General features: G+C 42.2%; 1 protein-coding gene across 11 annotated transcripts in view; it reads right to left on the bottom strand.

Annotated features, from left to right (window-relative positions):
- Positions 1-24,491, bottom strand: part of TCF3 (transcription factor 3) — a 93,403-nt gene that overhangs the window by 40,716 nt on the left and 28,196 nt on the right. For 10 of the 11 annotated variants that reach the window (XM_069962543.1, XM_069962544.1, XM_069962542.1 and 7 more), the window contains exons 3-4: positions 14,732-14,804; positions 1,938-2,011 (exon numbers count right to left, since the gene is read on the bottom strand). In XM_069962543.1, the coding sequence (XP_069818644.1) occupies positions 1,938-2,011; positions 14,732-14,804 (147 nt within the window). Of the gene's footprint in view, positions 1-1,937; positions 2,012-4,312; positions 4,447-14,731; positions 14,805-24,491 lie in introns of those variants that run through there. The other variant, XM_069962552.1, reaches the window with a different exon arrangement.

The following is a 24,491-nucleotide window of genomic DNA, read 5'->3' as shown; positions in this document are numbered from 1 at the left end:
TCAATTACTGTACGGTAACTTATATCATCACATTCTGTTATTTCTGAATGTTTGTTTCATCTGTTTTACATGTTATTCAGAATAAATCAAATTTTTTTTTTTTTTTGGGGGGGGGGGGGGGGGGGGGTGTTTGCATTTCTATGATTCCTAACGGGAAAATTTGCTTTGGTTTAAGAGTGGATTTGGATTTCAAGCACAGTCCCGAAACGAATTATGCTCGTAATCCAAGGCACCACTTTACATTATGTATATATACACACACATACATGCACACACACACACACACATATATATATATATATATATATATATATATAATGATCAACCAATAAAAGTGGCCATTTTACTGGTAAACCCCCAGTGATTGGCTGTCTAGAAGTGCCTCCCTACAGTACAGTGTTAAGGCCCTATTCCACCAAGAGATCCAACGACAAATTATCTGCCAAAGATTTGAAGCCAAACCCAGGAACAGACTATAATCAGAGAACAGATCATAAAGGAAAGACTGGATTTCTCCTCTTTTCAAATCCACTCCTGGGTTTGGCTTCAAATCTTTGGCAGATAATCTGTCATCAGATCTGTTGGTGGAATAAGGCCTTTATACTATATGTTCTGCATTGCTGTTTATATGTACCAGGATGACTTGCTTCTTTGGGCCCACGTGAGGTTGTTGGGTTTTTTTTCTGGGAGCCTGTGTGATCTACAGGATCTCTGTACAGGATCCTCAAAACAGTCCAATTTTCTACATAGAAAGTAATTTGCATCTTTTTTCTGACTTTTGCATGTAAGAACTTGCTTTATCCATATTTAGGGGCTTCAGAACCTATTACCAGTTTTCCATAGAGTTTTGGTCTCAAGATACAATTGTTTCGTCCTGGAACCAAATAATATCATATGTTGAGGGACCACTGTATATTTCTTTATACACATTTTCACCAGGTAGTTTGTGTGGTCCATTCAATACATTGGCCACAAAAGGTACATTGGATGGGCTGCAAGAAATCCTCAGTCAGCTGATCAGCATATTATCATCAGTCAGCTGGCACTTTTACATGGGATGACTGTCGGCAACTAGCATTCCTAGGGAGACTCATTTGCTGATAATATACCTGTATAAAAAGGCCCCAAAAATAAGTTCACACAACAATTTTGTCTCCCATTTGCCATCAATTAGCCATTATTTTCTTCTCTTAACCATTTTTTAAGTGTTTAAAAAGGGGTTTTCTAGGCAACACAGATTGATAGCCTATTTACTAGATAAGGCTTCATTGATTGAGGGGGTGCAGACACTTGTTAGCCCCTAAAAGCAGCTGGCACAGTTTACAGTATAGCGTTCAGGATCGATTATTGCAGCTCAGCTGCTGTTTACTTGTGCGGGAGCAGAACGGTAGTTACACATTACCACTGCTACACAGCGAACGAGCCAACTGGTCCAGGCCCCATTTACTATGTAGTATGGGCAGTTAACGCAACACCCGTTGATCAGCGACTGATGACCCATCTGGGGGATAGACCATCAATCTGTTGTGCCCAGAAAACCCCTTTTTGGTGATAAGGTCAGCTGCTCATTTTAACAAGAGAAGAAAAAATTATGTCAAACAGGGTGGTGCAACAGGATTGCCTATACTGTAGTATCCCATTTCCAGAATTGAATTGTGCAAAAAATAGATCCATCCTGCTTAAGAGGAAAGAAAAATTTAAGTCTCAGCCTCTTAATGAAAAGTTGTCAGATAAACACTTTCAACCATGACAGAGGTCCAAAAAGGAAATTTATGGATCTAACAGATTCTTGCAGAGAGGGGGATTTAAACAAACTCCAATAAGGATAATGTGCTTGCTTTACTGTATAGAAGGAAATTAAACCAAGATTACATTACATATTAACTAAAAAATAATCAGTTGTACATGTTATGTGCACTCTTATAACATTTACTTACTCTGCCCTGGTCAAATGTGGATCCATTATGATCACTTGCTGCCCAAGAGCCGGAGCCAGTTCTTTCTTCCATCCCTGTAAGAACACAGCAGTAGAAGTACACATAAAACGTTACACACAAATTGGTATAACGTTTTGAAACTACTTATTTAAGCACATAATAAGCACTATTTTGTGGCTTTTAAAATGTTAATCAAGTCAGTGTCACTTGGTGCATTGTGGACCCTCACTGCATCTTTGTCAACAGCTGACCACTTAACTGTACGTAAATCATATTAAATGGACACAAGCCACACAATGGTGTAAGCAAGGTAATCATAGTAATACCAAACATAACAAAAAGCAAATGTGTAAATAAAAGGGTTTGTCTGGCCAAGGGCTGTTTTAAACAGGGCTGTGTAGTTGGTGAGCTGCAGCTCCAACTCATGGATTTTATCAGGGACCAACTCCAGCTCCTTCATAAATGGCCAATCAGACACCAGGGCACTTATTTGTTAACCTAGTGTAAGGTTAGGTTCACATTACGTTTTTGAAAAAACATACATTTGTGTGCATCAGTTTTGATTCGATTTTCCCAGCCTTCCATTATAAAACAAAACAAAAACAAAACACAATCAAAATGGAAGCACACAACATTTTTCATCCTTTTTTTCGTTTTCTTTTTTTTGAAAAAAACAAACAAACAAAAAAACAGATTGCAAAAACTTAGTGTGAACCAAGCCTAAAGTACTGGCTCAGCAGCATCTTCCTAATGTCCTACTTAATCCTGGAGCGATTTCTGAGTGAAGGCAAATATATAAGGCAAATTCTAATCTGTGTGTGCAGATGCAGCCAGTCTCCAGCCACCATGTCCTAAAGAACTCGTAACTTTCTCACCAAATATTCACCATACACAAAAACTGCAAACAATGCCAAATATAAGGGACAAATCTGGGCCTATGTCTGACCTTTCAGCTTTCTATCAGTGTCTGTGCTCCTAAATCGTCATGGCTCCACAGGAACTACTCACTCAGCCAGTCAGGGACAGCAGCTGTGTCCACTCTCAGCCACCGATTGGCTGAGTGTGGCAGTGACATCACAGGATCAGGAGCCCAGCAGCTGACCATGAGCCATGGCACAGGGATGCGTAAATAGGACTATTATGATCCCACCACCCCTTTCCCCAAAGGATTTTTCACTGGTTCTCTTTATATCTCTATATCTAAACAAACCAACAGCCACTTTTCCCAGAGAAGCTACAAACAAGTGTTGTGACTTTGTACCTGACAAACTATTCATGGAAGTGAATCCTACATATAAAGTTCTTAAAATGTTCTAAATTGGAAGAAATTTTTTTAAATTCAAGTGGGAAAACATAACAGAATATTTTAAAATTCTCTTTTGATATGTCTGCAGGACTATAAGCACACTACAACGAATGTGTGTGCCTTCCAGTTGCCTTATACACACATTTCAGCTGTAAGAAAGCACATCAAACCACTGTACTGACTGAGAGTAAAGGAATGTGTTTAAGAAATGATTTAAGGGGGGTTGGAAGAAAAACTTCAACTGTACAAAAAAAATAAAAAATCACTTTCTTCCTATATAAATGTATATAATTTTATTTATCTTTTTAACTATATTTCCTCTAATGTGTTGTCTAGAAGAAAAAAAAAACACTTAGTCTTTTAACCCCTAGACGACCTAGGACGTATGGGTACGTCCTGGCTGCCTGTCACCAGAGGACCCTGGGCGTACTCGTACGCCCTGAGTTCTTCATAGCAGGTGGGGGACGGCTACAGTCAGTAGCCGTGCCCTCACCGCTAATGACAAGCTGCAGCCCGTCATTAACCTCTTACACTTAAACGCGATCATGGAGTTTTACTTACAGAAGCAGCTCCTGTCACTTACCAATCTGGACCGACTGCTGTGTTGAACCGCAGTCTCTTACCTTCCCCCGTGCGGTCCGATTGGCGCCCTGCTCATCGAGTCTGCCACAGGCAATGAGCAGAGCGCCTATTACACTGATCAATGCTATACATATTATATACCGTAGCAAGCATAATTGTCCGATCTATTAAAATATAACAATCGACATCCCGCACGGCAAACGGCATAAACGAAAAGTGGGGAAAAAGCGCCAGAATTGTTGATTTTTTTGTTACATTATGTATAAAAAAAAATATAAAAAAAAAAAAGTGATCAAAACGTCCGATCTACACAAATATGGAATATAAAAACTATTTTCATAGAGGATTTCATAAAATAAATAAATCAAACAATCTGTGTAAACCTGCATATTGTTGTGTTCAGAATGACCTATAGAATAATGGTCCCTTGCATGTCCCTTTTACCATATAGTGCATTATGTAGACACAGGAACCCCACAAAAGTTACCATATCCCATTCTTTTTTCCAATTTCACCAATTTATCTATATCATAAAAATGAAAGTCTGTCCGTCTGTCCGTCCTCTATAGACTTCCAAACGCCTGAACCGTTTTGACTCCAAATTTGGCACACAGATACATTGGGTGCCCGGGAAGGTTTTAGCGAAGGTCCCGTCCCCGCCAGATGTACAGGAGGGGAGGGGGAGAGCGGCGCCCCATAGAGATGAATGGGAAAATCCTCACTGCAAACACAGGTGATATAATTAGCTGCAGCAGACACGGCAGTTGGAGCCTTAGCAACCAATAGGATTACTGCTTTCATTTTCACAGGGAGCAATGGTTGCTAGGGAAGCTGCCTCACAACATCCACAGTAATAACTGGTAGATAACACTGTCACACCAGACCTGTTCAATACCGCCATACTGTGACTGGATAACACTGCCACACCAGACCTGACCAATACCGCCATACTGTGACTGGATAACACCTCCACACCAGTCCTGACCAATACCACCATACTGTGACTGGATAACACCATCATACCAGACCAATACCGCCATACTATGACTGGATAACACTGCCATACCAGACCTGACCAATACCGCCATACTGTGACTGGATAACACTGCCATATCAGACCTGTTCAATGCCGCCATACTGTGACTGGATAACACTGTCATACCAGACCTGACCAATACCGCCATACTATGACTGGATAAGAATGCCATACCAGACCTGACCAATACCGCCATACCCCCCTCAAAAAGACATCAGATTTTCTGGCAAGTCTGAACAGGAGGGTACTGCCCCTCTGGAAGGTGCTACCGTACGCACCAGACCATGGGTGCCTAATGGTAAATACGACCCTGCAGGTATACAGGACCCCAAAACTATACACTACAGGTGCACAGGACCTCCACCAACTATATACTACAGGTATACAGGACCCCAAACTATACACTACAGGTATACAGGACCCCAAAACTATACACTACAGGTATACAGGACCTCCACCAACTCTATACTACAGTTATACAGGACCCTCAAACTATGCACTACAGGTATACAGGACCCCCGAACTATATACTACAGGTATACAAGACCTCCACCAATTATACACTACAGGTATCCAGGACCCTCAAACTATAAACTACAAGTATACAAGACCTCCACCAACTATACATTACAGGTATACAGCACCAACTATATACTACAGGTATACAGGACCCCCAAACTATACAGGACAGGACCTTTACCAACTGTACACTGCAGGTATACAGGACCTCCCTCAACTATACACTACAGGTATACAGCCCCCCCAACTACACACTACAGGTATACAGGACCCCCAACTACACACTACAGGTATACAGGACCCCCAACTACACACTACAGGTATACAGAACCCCCCAACTATACACTATAGGTATACAGCCCCCCCATCTATGCACTACAGATATGCGAGACCCCTAAAAACTATACATTGTGGGTATACAGAACCCCTCCAACTATGCACTACAGGTATACACTAATTCCACTGATTAACTCAGATGAAACAATACCTTTAGCTTGGCCTCCTGGGCACCTTAGAACAAATCTAACACACTGACACTTTATACCCGGGCAGCGCCGGGTACATTTTCTAGTATTTTCATAAATATCATATCATTGTCTGTCATACATGTTGTGTTAGAATGAAAGTACACTTATTCTTGAAAAAATAAGCCCTTACATGGCCCCGTAGATAGAAAAATTAAAGTGCTATAGCTCTTAAAACGGTAGGAGCAAAAAAAAAAAAAAAAAAAAATGAAGATTAGCGCAGTCATTTGCTGTGGACATGGTTGCTGTGGACACATTCTAAGAGTTTTTGAGTTTTGTGCACAAGCCCTATTAAGGATAAGGCAGGGAACTTGCTGTGAAAGATACAATTTAAAGGAGAACTTCATCCAAAATCTATTTTTTTAATATGTTATTTCTTAAGCAAAGTAAGACAAACTCCTAATGTTCACTAATTATGGTAAATGTACATATAGTGCTATTTTCCTCAACTTAGTAGTTCAGGCAGTCTTCAATTTCTCGCTAAAAAAACCAAAACAGTTATTCCCTCAGACGCTTTTCTTATCCTACTGCACAATACCTGTAGTGGTTACAGTACCTACTGCCTATAAATTCTTGATTTAGCCCTCCCCTTTGCTTTTCTTTTACATCCCTTACTTTGAACCTAACATTCGTCTTTTTTTCAAACGCAATAACTATTACTAGAAATATAATCATTCATTATAATATACACCTGAATGCCTGCCTGAATGTCTTACAGCTTTTTTTGTACATCAGAATTCGACAGCTGTCATTTTCTGTCCTTTACAATGTAAAAAGAGTTATGTTAAAATATATATAGCACAATTTATCTCACTCATACTGAGCAACTGTTCATATAACCAGCAAAAACACTGAGGCAAGAGAATACCCTTCAACTATCGTCCCTTTGTGCCATCAACCCTCCCCCATTCCTCTCCTTACCCTCGAGAATTGGTTGTTTAATTGCTATCTAATTTACATAATTATGCATATTAATCTCTGCTACTCATGCATATTCATAAAGCATCCTTGATGAATTTTGTTTTTTAATCAATAGAGGAGAAAAGGCAAACAAGGAGCTTGGGGGCTGGGAAGAGAATGTGCATAGCAAATACAGGAGCACTGCTCTGTAATGATTTATGTGCAGGCTTATAAATAATATCTCCAGCAGCATAGAGACCTTTTTCCCCCAATTATTTTTCTCAAAGCATTTAAGGAAATAACCACTGGGCAGACATCTAACAAAGCTGTACATGCAGCAACACCAAACCCAACCATGTAACAATACATAAAATATACTTACCCAAAAATCAGTGCAAATACAAACAAAACAGACAGTGCTGCTACCAAACATAGCCACAATAGACATTAGGCCTACTGACACCTATTCCTATGCTACTGAATGAACTGGAATAGGCTGTGGCCAACATATATGTACAGCAAAAATCATAATTTTACATGGGTACACTGCCTACAATCTGCACAATTCAATTTTTTTTTTATTTAGAAACATCCAGATTGACATAATAATTTTTATACTGTAAAAAGTTCTTAAGGCTATGTTCATGCACATTAAAAGAAAAGCAATATAAGGCTGGGTTCACACTACGTATATTTCAGTCAGTATTGTGGTCCTCATATTGCAACTAAAACCAGGAGTGGATTAAAAACACAGAAAGGTTCTGTTCACACAACGGTGAAATTGAGTGGATGGCCGCCATGGCAAATATTTGCTGTTATTTTAAAACAACGGCTGTTATATTTACTGTTATATGGCAGCCATCCACTCAATTTCAACATTGTGTGGACAGAGCCTTTCTGTGTTTTTAATCCACTCCTGGTTTTGGTTGCAATATGAGGACCACAATACTGACTGAAATACACGTAGTGTGAACCCAGCTCCAGGCAGTAAAAGTGTGCCGCCTTAAAAGGTATGGGAAAAAAAAATATATATTTCTATAACATTATTAGATTCACAATATGGCCACATTTTATACCTATTACAGGTATATTGTTTTTTTGCTTATATATTATTGTATGTGAACATAGTCTTAGTCAGATTCCAGTTTTCTAAACCCCTTTCCCCCCCCCCACCCCACACACACACTTACCAGTTTCTATATTGCACTGTATCACATATACTGTACATATATGGCTTGCTACAACAGGATAGACTCTTTTGGCAGGGCCCTACACAGTTTTTACAATTCTTAATCCTTTAACCCCTCCTTGTGTTTAAAAGGCCATAGCACTTGCATTTTTCCACCTAGAAACCCACATGAGCCCTTATTTTTTGCGTCACTAATTGTACTTTGCAATGACAGGCTGAATTTGTGCATAAAGTACACTGCGAAACCAGAAAAAAATTCAAATTGTGGTGAAATTGAAAAAAAAAAAAAGCATTTCTTTTATTTGGGGGGGGGGGGGGGGGGGATTGTGTTTTTACGCCGTTCGCCCTGGGGTAAAACTGACTTGTTATATATGTTCCTCAAGTCGTTATGATTAAAATGATATATAACATGTATAACTTTTCTTGTATCTAATGGCCGGTAAAAATTCAAACCATTGTTAACAAATATACATTCCTTAAAATTGCTCCATTCCCATACTTATAACGCTTTTATCCTTTGGTCTATGGGTCTGTGTGAGGTGTCATTCTTTGCGCCATGATGCGTTCTATCGGTACCTTGATTGCGCATATACGACTTTTTGATCGCTTTTTATTACATTTTTTCTGGATTTGATTTTTTTGTGCTGACGCCGTTTACCATGCGAGATCAGGAATGTGATTAATTAATAGTTCGGGCAATTACGCACGCGGCAATAGCAAACATGTTTATAAATAAAAAAAAATAGTTAAATAACCTGGGAAAAGGGGGGTGATTCAGACTTTTATTAGGGGAGGGGGCTTTTTATTGACAAACCACCTGGGGGACTTCTAGTATTTACACTTTGATCTCTCATTGAGATCTTTGCTGTATAGTTGTACAGCAAAGATCAATGAGATCGGCACTCGTTTGCTTTCGGCTGCTGCAGCCGAAAACAAACGAGTGCCGAGTCGGGGTCGGCGCCATCTTGGAGCGGACCCCGGCCGGCACAACACACGGAGACGTCAACTGTCGACTTTTGACAGCTGCCTTCGATTACCTTATTAGCAGGCCAGGCGATCGGACCGTGCCTGGTAATAGCCGCAGTCCCGGGCTACATGCGGCACCCGGGACCGCGGCGGTACAGAGCGGGGTCACCGCTCGGCCCCGTTCTGAACGCCCTTAACGACAACAGTGCGTAAATACTTTTATTAGGGGAGGGGATTTTTTTTATTGATGAAAAAACACTCTTTTCTTAATTTAACTTTGTCCACCTGGGGGACTTTTATTACTACACTGATCTCTCACTGCAGTCTACTTTTAATACACTGATCCATGATATCAGTGATAGATTGCTTAGGGCTGCTGGAGCCGGAAGTAATCTATTACAGCGGCGGCTGACTGGCTAAGCGGATGGGGATGGGTAAGCAAAGTTTCTTTATTATGTATCCCCACACACACCCTGCCCATAAAGGATTTTTAGATTTGGCCTGGAGATCTCCTTTAATAATGCAAAGTAAATCGACCACTTCTGTTTTTTTTTTTGTTTTTGTTTTTTTAACATCCCTTAACCCCAGAACCCTTCAACCCCTTTCCCCCTCCCCACCAATCTTATCCCCAACTCCGTCCTCCCCACCCCTACCCCCCAACCCCGGGTGTGGCTGCCCTTCTGAGAGGAGAGAGGAAAAAAAAAATCCTTCCCATCATTTTATTTTTCTTCAAAATAATTAAACAAATAAACAATGTTTATATATCAAGTGTCACTTGCCAATTTTCCATATCCAATCCCATACCTTGCAACATTAATAGTATCTTACTCTTAGTGGACCTAAAAAATTCCTTAGTTAACGTGCAGCTAACCGCGTGAAAGAGCTGAACATAAAAAAAACTTGTGCTTCCCATCCAGTGCGAAATCAAAATGACGAATACAAAAGTTTTCTATTAATCCAAAATTGATTGTTGTAAATTTTCCCAAATTCTGGGAGGTTTACATTACCCCAGATTGGGGTGCAACTCAAATACCCCTTATCTGGTGCTAATCTTCTAGTCTCCTCCCATACCCTATTTGCCAAGTGACATAATGTCAGGTCAGTTCGAACTGAGCCCAGATTACCTGACTCCAATAATCCAAACAGATCCTCGAATTTAAAGTGTCTAACCCAATATTGAAAAAAGGTATCTCCACCCCGTGTGATACGTGCTAAGTGACAAGACAAAAGGTACCTCCTAATGTCGGGCAGATAATAACCTCCTTCCTCTTTGTGAGTGCTAAATACCGAATATTTCAGGTGAACCCGTTTCCTTCCCCAAATAAGACCACCAAGCAATATTTCTATTCTATCGCCAATCCAGATGGGAGAAGAGCAAAAATAAAATAAGAGCTGAGGGAGGACAACCATTCTTATTATAGCAATCCGGTCAGCCATGGTCAATGGAAGCTTTTTCCAAATGGCAATTAGATTATTCAATCTATTCATGAAAGGAATCAGATTGGCGGTCATATAGGAGCCTCCTTTAGAGGTAAGCTTGATACCCAAGTACTCAAGGGGGTCTGACATTTTTAAAATACGCAACTCTCCTATAGGGGCGCCAATCTCCTCATCTATAGGTAGGACCACTTCTGTTTAGTAGATTACATGTCATGGTCACTAGTAGCCATGGTAACAGGGAGGGTTTAAACAGCCAGGAACAGAGTTGTCTCTTGCAGCAGTTTACACAAATTAAGCCAGTGTGGTTGACCACTTTTCTGTATGTTAAAATTAAGCATTCTAAAACCGGTATAGTGAAATGGATGCTAACAATAGCCTAACATGTAAATGAAGCAATTCTTTACACAGAGGCAGTCCTGTAGCTCTCCAGCCGCCGACTCCTGCATCATGCCCCCTCGTGAATATGACAACAACACTCCACAAAGAGTGGCAGCAGAGTGTGACGTCACTGCAGAGCACAGTTAGGGATATTCATATGGAGGTGTGCTGCAGGAGTGGTGCACTGAAGGCTACAGAACCACAGTAATTGCACTGACCTGAAGAACACCATATGCGTTTTATCACAGAATGGCCAAAGGTTCATCTTTCAACAAGACAATGACCCTAAGCACACAGCTTAAATAACAAAGCAGTGGCTTAACAACAACTCTGTGACCATTCTTGATTGGCCCAGCCAGAGCCCTGATCTAAACCCAATTGAGCATCTCTGGAGAGACTTAAAAATGGCTGTCCACCAACGTTCACCATCCAACCTGAGGGAACTGGAGAGGATCTGCAAGGAAGAATGGCAGAGGATCCCCAAATCTAGCCGTCAAAAACCTGTTCATTCCAAGATGGTTGTACTAGCTCAAAAGGGAGGAGGCTTCTACTAAATATTAAGCAAAAGGTCTGAATACTGATAATTCAGTTTCTCTTGTTTAATACATTTCCAAAAATATCTGTCAAGATGGGGAGCAGAGTGTACACTAATGAGCACAAACTTTCTTTGAGCTTACCAAATGGCTCCAATTAAAGAGAGTGAAAATTTTTAAAAGGGGTCTGAATACTTTCCGTACCCACGGTATATTTCTCATGTCAGTACGATTACATTGATAGACAATGCATTCAAATAATTTTATTTAAATAAAAAAATAAAATAAAATAAACTAAATGTGTTTAAAATGGCTCTATTATGATCATTATAACACTCAAATTTTTTGTCTATGGGGCTATTTTTGTGCCATAATCTGTACTTTTCATTTGTACTTTTGCTTGCATATGCGCAACTTTTTAATCACCTTCCATTCACATTTTTCTGGATGTGACGTGACGAAAAACTTACATAATTTACATGCGAGATCAGAAATTTGATAATTTACTGTTTGGACAATTCAGCTCAAGATAATTGATTTTTTTTTATTGTTTTAACTTTAAAGAAGGGGGAGTGATTATAACTTATACAGGAAGGGACTTTATTTACGAAAAAAAACTAACACTACGCTAATTTGTAGTCTCCACTGTAGTCCCATTGCTGATAGGGATCAATTTAGGACATATTTACAGCATTGTTCAATGTTATCTGTGCTCAATTGTTTCAGGCTGCTGCCTGAACAGCCTGAAAAAAAACAAAAAACACGTTTACCCGGGAAGAGCGCTGGGAGCCAGAGGAGGACAAGGGCTGTAAGTATGACGGATAGCATCGCAGCAAACCGATGCTATTACTAGACCACAAGGGATGACTTCTAAAAGAGATTTAAATGCATCTGCCAGTTTTGACAACAATATTTAAATGGTTAATTAGCCGACAGGATCGATCAGTTCGTGCCGGATAATACCCGCAGTCCTCAAGCTTCCCCTCTGCCCACCAGTAATGTCAAGCTGGTGAGTGGCTAAACGCGCATCATCTCAGCAGTGCAGGTGCAGCTACCATATCTTATCTGCCCCCACCACCTTTTGTAAACATATTTCTAATGTGCAGCATCTAACTTTGTTGATCGTGCCAAACAAGTAGGCAAGTTTGCCTGAGCTGCTTATAACAGCATTTAGCGATATGCTATCAGTATTGGTACTAGGACTTTTGCGTGATTCACCCGACAAAGTTGAAAATAGAAGCACTATAAAATGTTCCATCTCTACAGCGATTTGCAACATAGTCAAAGATTAGTCTGATGTGATCTGCCCTCAGCAGATGTTGTTTGGATCCATCAAGTAGTTGATCTATTATCTTTTCTTGAAGGCAACCAGGTACCATGAAAATGCTACCTAAGCTATCTGCCTCATTCTATAGATCAAAAGGGGCTGAGCAGATTGATTATACAGTGGTACCTTGGTTTAAGAGTAACTTGGAGAAAGAGCATTTTGCAAGAAGAACACAGTTTTTCAAAATTGTAACTTGGTTTAAGAGCATTGATTTGGTTTAAGAGCTCCCTGTACTGGGTGGGAGCGCGAGTGAGGAAGGGGCATGGTCTGCACAGCGGGGTCTACAGCACTGTATTTTGACTCCCTCACCTTCCAAATCATAGCAGATCCACTTCAGGCTGGGGCTTGCATCTGGGGACAGGACTGTGGAGGTAATCTCTTCATAGCTGTAACGCCTCTCTCCCCAGAGTGTTCTGCTATGCTGTGCCCACATCTGCCCTGCTCATTCCTTCATGCTCCCTGCACTCTGTCAGCTCTTGTGTTTCCCATCCTCTCCATTCCTATAATCTGCCTGCACTTAGGGCCCTATTCCACCGGACGATTATCGTTCAGATTATCGTTAAATCGTTCGAATCTAAACGATAATCGTTCGGTTGAAATGCAGTTAACGATTAACGACCGAACGAGAAATCGTTGATCGCTTTATAAGACCTGGACCTATTTTTATCGTTGCTCGTTCGCAAAACGTTCGCAAATCGTTCGCATTGAATAAGACATCATTCGGTCATTCGCAGTAGATACGAACGCAATAGCGAAGAAATAGCTAATAAAAAACGATCGCAAATACGATCATAAGTAACGATTATCGGTCCATGGAAATGAGTGAACGTTTTCAGGACTTTCGCAATAGTGGTCGTTTGAGATCGTTAATCGTTAACGATTATGCCAACAATAATCGTCCGGTGGAATAGGGCCCTTACACTGAGCTATACACAGCTGCCATATTGTTCTGGCACTTACACCATGACTCTCAGTTCCTGATTGGTCCATGCTGAACACACACCACTTCCCTATTGCTGTCATGTGACCACACAGACCTGACAGCAGCCCTGCTTCTCTATTCTAGCCTGTTGTACTACGCTACTGCATTATGGGGATCTGCTGTTCCATAATGTACAGTTCCTTATAGCACATATTCTACTGTTTCTAAATTGTTTCCTCTGTATTACATGTTATTCAGAATAAAAAAAATCATTATTTTTGTGTGTTGAACCAATTGCCTGCATTTCAATTATTGCTTTTGGGAAGATCAGCTTTGGTATAAGAGTGACTTGGATTACAAGTGCGGTCCCAGGCAAATTGTGCTTGTAATTAAAGGCACCACTGTATATATCTTTTTAGGAAGAGATTCACTATAACCTTTCATTTATTGATCAAAATCGCTGATGCTAAAGAGTCCAGTCCATTGAGAGACACTATCCACTGGACTCATTAACAGAGAATGATCAGGGATTTCAATCATCATATGTTACAAGTCTTTCTGCTGTGTAACATTATGGTGATAGATTAGAATGTATTGTCGATTAGACTGTATTGTCTTGGTGACAGGTTCCCTTTAAAAACAAAAAAACAAAACAAAGTTTCCATCATTTCTACTATTAATGATAACAGGCTAACTGGCTGTAGTTACTTAAGTTACTAGAGATGAGCGAACCTGGAGCATGCTCTAGTTGATCCGAACCCGAACTTTCGGCATTTGATTAGCAGTGGCTGCTGAACTTGGATAAAGCCCTAAGGCTATGTGGAAATCATGGATATAGTCATTGGCTGTATCCATGTTTTCCAGACAACCTTAGAGCTTTATCCAAGTTCAGCAGTACCAGCTAATCAAATATCGAACGATCGGGTTCAGATCGACTCGAACCCGAACCCGGTTCGCTCATCTCTATTAGTTACTGGTCTCTTCTCTAATATGCTTCTTGTGGATGGATAAAACATCGGCTGTTCTCCAATCATTAGGTTAGCACCTTCATACCCCAACCCCCCCCCTCCCCCCACACACATTTTGGTAACCATCTATCAACAACGTCTTTTGTCTAGGCAAAGTACAGTTGGCAAACTGATTATACCAAAAGGGAAGTCTAATGTGTTTACCTGATCCACCAAACTGTGTGCTGGCCAGTGTCGTAGGTCTGCTCTTACCATTAGCTACAGGCAATGGAAACATCTGGAAAACAAGACGACAGTAATAAATCAACGATGCAAATAAACAATGTGACATGTGACTAAGCATAACTGCAACTCGCCTACTATGGTCTTAAAAAGGACTGTAAGGCTTAAAACACGCATCAGTGTGCACCCTGTGATGTGGCCAGCACCCAAGGCATATATATCACAAACTGAACACTTATGATTCAGCGAGTCCCATTACAGATTATTCATTATGATGCAGTGAGCTTCTGATCACCCAAGAGCGCTACAATACTTAAAAGCCAATGTGCCATCAGGTACATTGCTTTAAGATTTTTATATCAAAGGAGAAGTCTGGCGAAAATTTTTATTAAAGTATTGTATTGCGCCCCCCCAATTACAAATTACCAATATACACTTATTATGGGAAATGCTTATAAAGTGCTTTTTTCCCTGCACTTACTACTACATCAAGGCTTCACTTCCTGGATAAAATGGTGATGTCACAACCAGACTCCCAGAGCTGTGCAGGCTGTGGCTGCTGGAGAGGATGATGGCAGGGGGACACAGGGCACAGCCACAGCCCGCACAGCTCTGGGAGTCTGCTCGTGACTCCATTTTATCCAGAAGTGAAGCCTTGATGCAAAAGTGAGTGCATGGAAAAAAAGCACTTTATAAGCATTTCCCACAATAAGGGCCCTATTCCACGGCCGATTATCGTTCGCATAATCGTTAACGATAAACGATCGCTATTGCGAAAGATCTAAAATAGTTCACCCATTTACATGGAACGATAATCGTTACTTATGATCGTTCTTGTGGTCATCTTGTCGCTATTGCGTTTGTCACTACTGTGAACGACATCTTATTCAATGCAAATGGATTTGTGAACAAGCAACGATAAAATAGGTCCAGGTCTTATTAAACGATCAACGATTTCTTGTTCGGTCGTTAATCGTTAACTGCTATTCAAACGAACGATTATCGTTTAGATTCAAACGATTTAATGATAATCTGAATGATAATTGTCCCATGGAATAGGGCCCCCAGTGTATATTGGTGATTTGTATAACTTTTGAGGGGCAAAACTGCGCCAGTCTATTTCCAGGCACCGGTCTGGCCTAAAGCACTGGAGGTAAACCCACCCCAGTGGGACAGTCTTCCCTCCCATCTGTGACTTATGCTCGGTGGCAAGCCCAGGAACAAGCAGCTGAGTAGGACAGGTAAGTATACATTACTGACATGCCCCTGGCAGCAAGGCTAAGTAAAAATCAATCCTTAAGAAAACACAGAAGCATGCATAATGTATTAAATAAGGTTTTGGTGTATTTTATTTATTTTAGCGTATATGCGACCATCAGTTTATGTTTTGAAAAAGTAGTAGAAAAACTGGAGCCTTCGTTTTTATAAATGTAAATCTGCTAAATCTGTAGACTGTCTAGTTTAATGGTGTGTTCACAAGTACAGATTTTTGGTTGCAATTGTTGAAAACAAAGCCAGAAATGGATTTGAGAAGTGCACAAATCTTTTCTTTATGACCTGTTCTCTGTTTATAGTCTTGTTCCTGGCTTTGGCTTCCATAACTGCATTGGAAAATCTGTTTGTGTAAACACACCCTAAGTTTTGACCAACTATCAATCAACTATCAATCAATCCGGCCGGATTTCTGGACCCATAGGATTACATTAGACACGGACACCCTTCCGTATTTTTCCGGAAGGGTGTCCGTTCCGGAAAATAGGTCAGAATTTTTTAGATCCGGAACGGGACGCCCCCATAGAAGTCTATGGAAGCGCTGGAGCTCCGGGCGCTTACCTGATGCACATCAGGAAAGCGTCAGGACCTCCGGATGTCCTGGGAGAGCGCCCCCCCCCCCCCCCGCTGTACCCCTAAACAGACACCCCCTGTCCCCAGAGCAATGTGGGTACGGAGCAATGTGCCTCCTGATCAGGATTTCCTGACAGTAAAAGCTGACACGGACTTGTGAATGGGGCCTTAGGCCCCCTTCACACGTCCGGAAAATCTGTCCGGATTTCCTATCAGGAAATCCGGACGGATTTCCGGACTCATAGGCTAACATTAGACACTGACACCCTTCCGGAAAATAGGACCGGATTTTTTAGATCCTGTCCTATTTTCGTACGGAAATCCGGCACGGACGCCCCCATAGAAGTCTATGGGAGCGCTGGAATCACGGGCATTTTCCTGATGTATATCAGGAAAGTGCCCGCGATTCCGGATTGGAAGAGAGCCAGCCCTGGATCTGGACCTCAACACAGGACTGCCTGAGAACACCCCACCACCCGCCCTGCACTCTGGCCGCCGTCCGATCACCCGAAACCCCCCCCCCCACCACACACTCTGCCCGGCACTACAGGGCCAGAGTGCGGTGCAGATCCCCCCCCCCCCCCCCCGCCGCCACTCACCGCCGGACCTCCGGCTCTCTGTCATCTGACCCTCTCTCTCTCCCCCCCCCCCCCCCGGGAACTCACCACCGGGCCGCCCGCCGCCCGGACCTCAGCACTGCACTCTGCCCCAGACCCCAACCTCACGGCTCCGAGAGAGCAGGATCCAGGACAGGTGAGATTATCCTTTAGGACTACTACTCCCACCATGCTCTGCTGGCAGGCCATGATGGGAGTTGTAGTTCTGCAGCCTGTGGCCATCCAGGTTGCAGAAGTACAACTCCCATCATGGCTCTGATGGCAGGCCATGATGGGAGTTGTAGTTCTGCAGCCTGTGGCCATCCAGGTACACTAGGGGCTATGTGGGTACCTGTGATTTATGTTGGCATACTAGACCATATCGTCTCATCAGGAAATCCTGAAGGTTTTTCCTGATGGTAAAAACGGATTACTGTCAGGAAATCCTGATACTTTTCTGATGACATTTGAGGTCTCCTGATCAGGATTTCCTGACAGTAAAAACTGACACGGACGTGTGAATGGGGCCTTACTTTGAAAAAGAATTGTGAGAAATTGAGGCATTTAGGTCAAGCTCCTTTTTATTGAGACAATTTTCTTAGTCAATACCAGTGGAAATCTAATCACAGATCAGTACAGATACTTTAATCTAACTATATATGGAATCCTCAATTAAACAGTAATCACAGTTAGGATCCTATTAAAACTTAACCTTTATTAAATACTCTGTTAAAAAGATACCAACCCCAAAGTGTACAAAAAACCTCCACCATCAAATGTTCGGACCAGAGTCCACACGCCTATACATATACAATATTAACCTATACAGACGCCTGTCAGATAAAATTAATTCATAGACAGTATATAGATTCATTATGTAAACCATCTGAATAAAGTGCATTCGTCCGTACATAGGCAAATAAATCAGAGGAGCAGATCCTTGTGTGTGGATAGGTGGTGGGAGTAACAATCCCTATAGCTCTCTATAGGTGCACCACACTATCCCTGCTCGCTCAGGGTGCAGCAAGGTGATCGCCCTGAGAAGGACGGCCCCTACCCTGCACTACCCCTAACGCCACTGACCCTGTAATGTCCCTTCCTAAATACACTCCCGACACCAGTGTTTTGTATTGATACTCATCAGGGGGGTCTCAGCACTAGGACAGGGAGGATAATATAACAGAACAAATAATGTGGCTTCTGCAGCATAACCCCAATAGGTTAGGGCTACTGCACTCACGTGGCCCAATGGCCTCAGGTAACGGGCGGTGATCAGTATGCGGCTCCTGTGGAAAGTGCCTAAAACTGAATAAATGGAAATGGCAGTCATGCAAGACTTTTGTGCAAATAACAGTCCATTTGCAGCAGTAAATCTGGGTCACATTTAGCATTTTATTTACTATAAGGTGGAACAGGAAAAAAAATAAAGACTTTCTGTCCTTAGAGACCAATCAATTCCCCCAATATAGATTTCTACTACTGTTTGTTTCAATGGCATGCAGACAAGACGATTACCAAGCTATTATTGGCCGTATATGGCCAATTATCGGCCAATAAATCGCTGGATATAATAGGTAGTGTTAAAAGGCAACAATCAGCTGACATGCACAATGACAGACGATCGTTGTCTTTAAACACTTTGAAAGAAAACTATGCCAATAGTGGAGGTCTGTGTAATAGGAGTGTAATAGGCTGCAGACCTCTGCTATCTACTATGGGCCACCTGGATTGATCTAAAGATCTCCGGGCAGCCCACCTGCAGCTACCAGCTCCTAACTCGCTCTCAGTGCGTAATAGCACTGGAGATGGGCGAATCGCTGATCTCAACAAAGTGAAACACTTCATTAACCTGCTGACAGCTCCCTATAGGGCAAGCAGCGCTAAGGATAAAAACAAGTTTCTTGCCTTCATCCTCAGCGTTCCGTGTTCAATAGGGGGCTATAAGCAGACTGGATCATTCTAACCTGCTGATCATTTCCCTTTAAAAACCTCAACACTTGCAGTACTCCATTAGCTGCTGTATGCCCTACAGATAGTGGTATTTTCTGACAAAGTGCTTTCTGTTGCCATCTTTGTCCATGACTGTCAAGAGAAGTAACAAATCCCCATCTACTGCTTTGGGAGTTCCTGTCATTGACAGAGGTGGAAGCAGAGAGCACCATGTCAGACTAAAAAAAAAAAAAAAACATACACCATTTCCTACAGGACATACAGCCGCTGTTAAGTACTGCAAGACTTGAGACTTTGAAATAGAAAGTTGTACAGATTTGTAAATTATCGTATTTATCCCTTTATAAGACGTACCTGATAAGGTGCACCTAGGTTTTAGAGGGGGAAAATAGTAAAAGAATATTTTTAACCAAAAAGTGGGTATACCGATGCGTTATTTAGTAAAGGTACCTATACTTTTTAGGATGTTCTAGACCTTAGAAGAAAATTCTACAAATTTCACATACAGTAACAGCGGCGACAATTGGGTACACTAACAGATGACAAGTGGGTACAAGCAACGGTACAGGGACGACGATCAGGGTAGGAAGGATTTAATTTATCTTGGTACAGTTTGCAACACCATGTGTTTTAAACACTTTTGATCATTGGTGGTCAGTGTAACCCCCTCCCTGTCCAGCACTGAAATCCATGATCCTTATGAGCTGCGGGAGATCCAAATGTGTAGCAAGTGCAGCTTTCTGTCCCAGTGGTGCAGTAAAACACATCTAGATCATCTCCCCTAGCAGCTTCATACACACCATAGATTTCAGTGCTGGACAGCGCCAGGGGTTACAAGGCCAAACGACACGGACCACCAATGATCAAGATGGAAAACGCAGCTTGCGGCACAGCAGGATCATCTCCCACCTATCCCTGCAATGTTATGAGGACCATGGATTTCAGCAAAGTTAAAGCTGCCGGCACCCCCTTCTTTGATAACATCTGAAGCTGTGAAGCATCTAGCAATGAGATCCACGCCTCTCAGCAAGTTGCCTGAGCTGGCACAACAGGGGACTAAGCAGGAATGGGGTGCCAAGCATAAATGTGTGTGAGGAACTGCCTGCAGCATCCATAAAACATAAATCGTCCGCTAATCCCGATGTATGGATGCACATAACATTGCATGAGATGCTAAAGAGAGGCTACCCTCGAAATATCGCTACACAACATGTGAACGTGGACATTCTGTCAAGACATCTATCCGAACTGACCAGATGAGCGAGCAGTGGACTTTATTTTGTTCTCTTCATTTACAAGCATTTTGCACCGTGGTGATTTGATGAATGGTTCCTCTCGGATGAACCGAGTCCACACACTCAGACTATCTACTACTGCAGTCTCTCTGCGATGCCGATCAAGCCCCTTTCTTTATGAGGTGGAAAGCAGACTATTCTTTGCCATTCAGCGAGGAGCAGATAACAACAACAACTGTACTCACACATGGTCTTTCTATAGCCTTGCATGTAGGGATGGTCCGAACCTGAACGAACCCGAACCATCCGCAATGATTCCCGCTGTCTGCCCGCTCCGTGCAGCGGGCGGATCCAGCGGGAGGAATGCCTGGAAAACTGGGATACAGCCATAGGCTGTATCCCAGTTTTCCAGGCAGTCCTCCCGCTGTATCCGCCCGCTGCACGGAGCGGGCAGACAGCGGACGATGCCGAGTGTTCGGGTTCAGCCGAACCCGAACCGCGGCGGGTTCGGACCATCCCTACTTGCATGCATAGGAGAAGAACTATTAAAATTTAGTCTAGATGGTATCGCTGTCCCTCTGACATACAGAGATTGATATTGCTGGAGATATGGTTCGGGGGACGGGGGCATTCCTCACACTTGGCAGGCTTGCCACATAATAAAAGCATTTTGGAGCTGTGTATTCTAGGTATACACTGCATTTTCTGGAAAAAACACTCGCCAACACTTCCCAAGTAGCCTTGCCGAGTCTTCTCCCAAGCCCAGTCTGTTCTTAGAAAAGGTGTATTAAGACATTTCTTGACAGCCGCACGAGTAGTCATTCCCAGACACTGGAGAACTCAGGTGTGTCTCTCTATGACTGAAAGGCTCTCTGAGCTCAATGCGATGAACAGATGAGAAACTAATAGCGGAGGATCATGGTCGCAATGAGGTGTATTTTTAAGTGTGGAGAGGCTGGAACCAGTTTAAGGATTCACCAGGGCTTATACCTCTGTTAGGACAAGTTTGCCTGAAGAAATTCTTCCTTTGAAACTTAGGAGTCCAAGGGAGTAGAGATGAGTGAACCGGGTTCGGGTCGATCTGAACGTTCAGTATTTGATTAGCGGTGGCTGCTGAACTTGGATAAAGCTCTAAGGTTGTCTGGAAAACATGGATACAGCCAATGGCTATATCCATGTTTTCCACATAGCCTTAGGGCTTTATCCAACTTCAGCAGCCACCGCTAATCAAATTCCGGAAGTTCGGGTTCGGATCGGCTCGAGCATGCTCGAGGTTCGCACATCTCTACAAAAGGAGGCTTGGAGTACCTTCAATGAGGAGGTAAGCTTCCCTCACAATTCTTAGCCACATTCATCATATATTTTGTGTCTCCCTTGCCCCTTGTTCCCCCTTATCCTGTTAGGATTCTTTTTTTCTCCGTTTCTAAAGTTTGCATTACGTTGGCATAGGTTATATAATTTGGCTGTACTGACATTTTACGTAGCCTTTAATTTTAAATTACTTTTTTTTTTTTTTTTTTTTTTAACACACACACATGACCTTGTCAGCACCACCACATTGATTACGGTGGTGCAGTCCATTTTTCGAATCCTGGTTCCTGCCATCTGCACTGGTTGCTTCACATGCAAATAGGTCCCCTATATGCACTGAAGGTGCCGGGCCCCCCTCCAGTGCATAGCAGCTCTATCTGCATATAAAGAAACCAGTGCAGATGGCCTGAATCGTGCAGCGATTTGAAAAATAGACCACACCAGCGCCAACCAGGTCGTGCAAAACAATAATTTATGTAGCCAAGTTGAGCTTATTGTAACTCATCATTTAATGACTGCATTACTTGCTTTGTACTATTATTTATAAACTTCACTGGGGGGAGAGGGGGGAGAAATGCCGCCAGTGCTCCTAACAGGCAAGAAGGCACCCTGGTGTTATCCTGTTGCAAGCAATATTTAGATAGTGGTGTAGATGGGTTCTCACCTTAATGCCCCTTGGGCTTTATGCATATAATCCCTTGGATAGGGGTGGCTTTAGACATCAGGAGATTGCTGTCGACCAGGTGCTTTGTGTAGACGGGATGCTCCCACTGGCAAGGCCCCTTACATCATATCACCAAAAGGAGAAAAAAACAGGGGCTGCCAAGGATGAAACGCATAACCCCCTAAGCAATAAGCAAGTTAAACTCTCCCTTCCTAAGGTTTAAATCTAAGGAAGGGAGAGTAACTCCTAAAACTTGTTATTGCTGTTTTTTTATGCCTTTTATACAATAAACGACCACCTCAGGTCAAGACGATTACAATGATACCCCTTTGTATAGATTTCATAATTCGGTGTTAAATCCACTAAAATACTGATCTCCAGAAAAGTCTATTGCACCCCATTCTCACAGTGGATTTTCATTCCACTGCAAGAATGGAGTGCCACAGCAGTTTATATATTTCTTGAACAAATTAATAGGGGTTGTAACTTACAATATAATATACAGTTAGGTCTGTTTAGATTTGAGCAGTGACACAAATTTTGTTTTTGTTACCAATTTACTGAAACAATCAAGTTATAGTCATTTAATGTGAACAACAGGACAACGGCACTCTGAGTTGTGGTGCATGAGGTGGAGTAGTCCACTAATATGTAAAGGAGGAAACCCAGCATCGACCAGATCAATTTGCATTTATTTAGTGCAGTATGCATCAGGGTACATTAAGTACGTGTTTCAGCCAAACCTGGCCTTCATGGCTCGGTCAAGCAGATGAAGGCCATGTCTGTCCGAAACGCATATTTGATGCATACAGCACTAAATAAATAAGCTCAAACTAATCTAGTGAATTCCTGGTTTCAGTCTATACATAGTTATATAATGGACATGGACATAAAGTCCAGACTTTCAGCTTTCATTAGAGAGTTGTCTGAAGCACTCTCTGCAGCAAATCACTGGCCTCGGCACTGTCCCATCTCGACCAGTGATTGGCTGATCGGCCTGTAACTTAAGAGATTGCTTTAGGTGTGCCAGCAGCGGCTGCAGTAAGCAGCTTTAACCCTTTGACCAGGCCATTTTTCATTTTTGCATTTTTTTTTTTTCTCTCTTTGCCTTCGATCTGAAAATTTTAATATCATATTTGTGTAGATGAGAATTTTTTTTAATTTTTCTGATAGTTAATGTGAAAAAAAAAAAAAATCTGCAATCTTTGCCTTTTGTTTCTTCTTTTTATTTAAGCTAACCACTAAAACGGGAACACATATTTTACTAGATCGGAAAATTACGCAAGCTACAATTTGTATGTTAATTTATATGTATTTTATTTTTAAAAAAGGAAAGGCAGGGTCATTTAAACATTTATTGCCTCTGGCAGAGTATCAGAAGATTGCCGATCAGACCACAATGGAAGTATAAGACCTTCCGCAGTACCACAAACTGATCGGAACCCCTGCAAACACACCGCGGGTGGACCGATTGGATAGGTGCAGTTCTGCACCTCCTATCACTGACAGTTTAATGCTACAGAAGGAGTTAATGGCGGGCAGTGGCGCGATCAGGGGCTGGCCGTCATTAACACGCTATATGAAGAGAGCTTAGCTCCTGAGCTTGCTTCATAGAGCATCTGCACATCATGACGTTCTGGGAACATTATATTGCGGCAAGGGGTTAAGAACACTGGGGAGCACGGAGAGGTAGGTAAACTTTATAACTATTTTACACTTTTAAAGCAAGGGCTGCATAGATAATCACTAACGTGTCCTTGCTTCATGATCATAGAGACTTGTAACAGAAGACTTTGTAAAGAGCGCGGATCTGGCAGATGGGCGTTCGCATACAAAAATGTTGGGCCGTCAATTACGGCCCCTAGTCTACATTACACACAAAGAAGCCATTCTTATTTGGCCGCGCTCCCTCTCTCGGTGCCCTCCAACGGCATCTGCCGGTACCCTGCTTGCTGCAATCACTGCAAGCTGCGAGACAGCTCAGTCATTGGATGCGCAGGCCTTCACTGTGCATGTGTTCTGGAGAAGGCAGAGAGAACTGGGCAAGTAGGGATTTTTTTTTTTTTTTACAGGAGCACTATATTTTGGGTCTTACAACACTATGGCACTACATTCTCGCAACGGAATGAAAGTCTGCTACG

This window comes from Dendropsophus ebraccatus, chromosome 3 (genome assembly GCF_027789765.1).
Source record: "Dendropsophus ebraccatus isolate aDenEbr1 chromosome 3, aDenEbr1.pat, whole genome shotgun sequence".
Lineage (NCBI taxonomy): Eukaryota > Metazoa > Chordata > Amphibia > Anura > Hylidae > Dendropsophus > Dendropsophus ebraccatus.
This window is presented reverse-complemented; position numbering and strand designations above follow the sequence as displayed.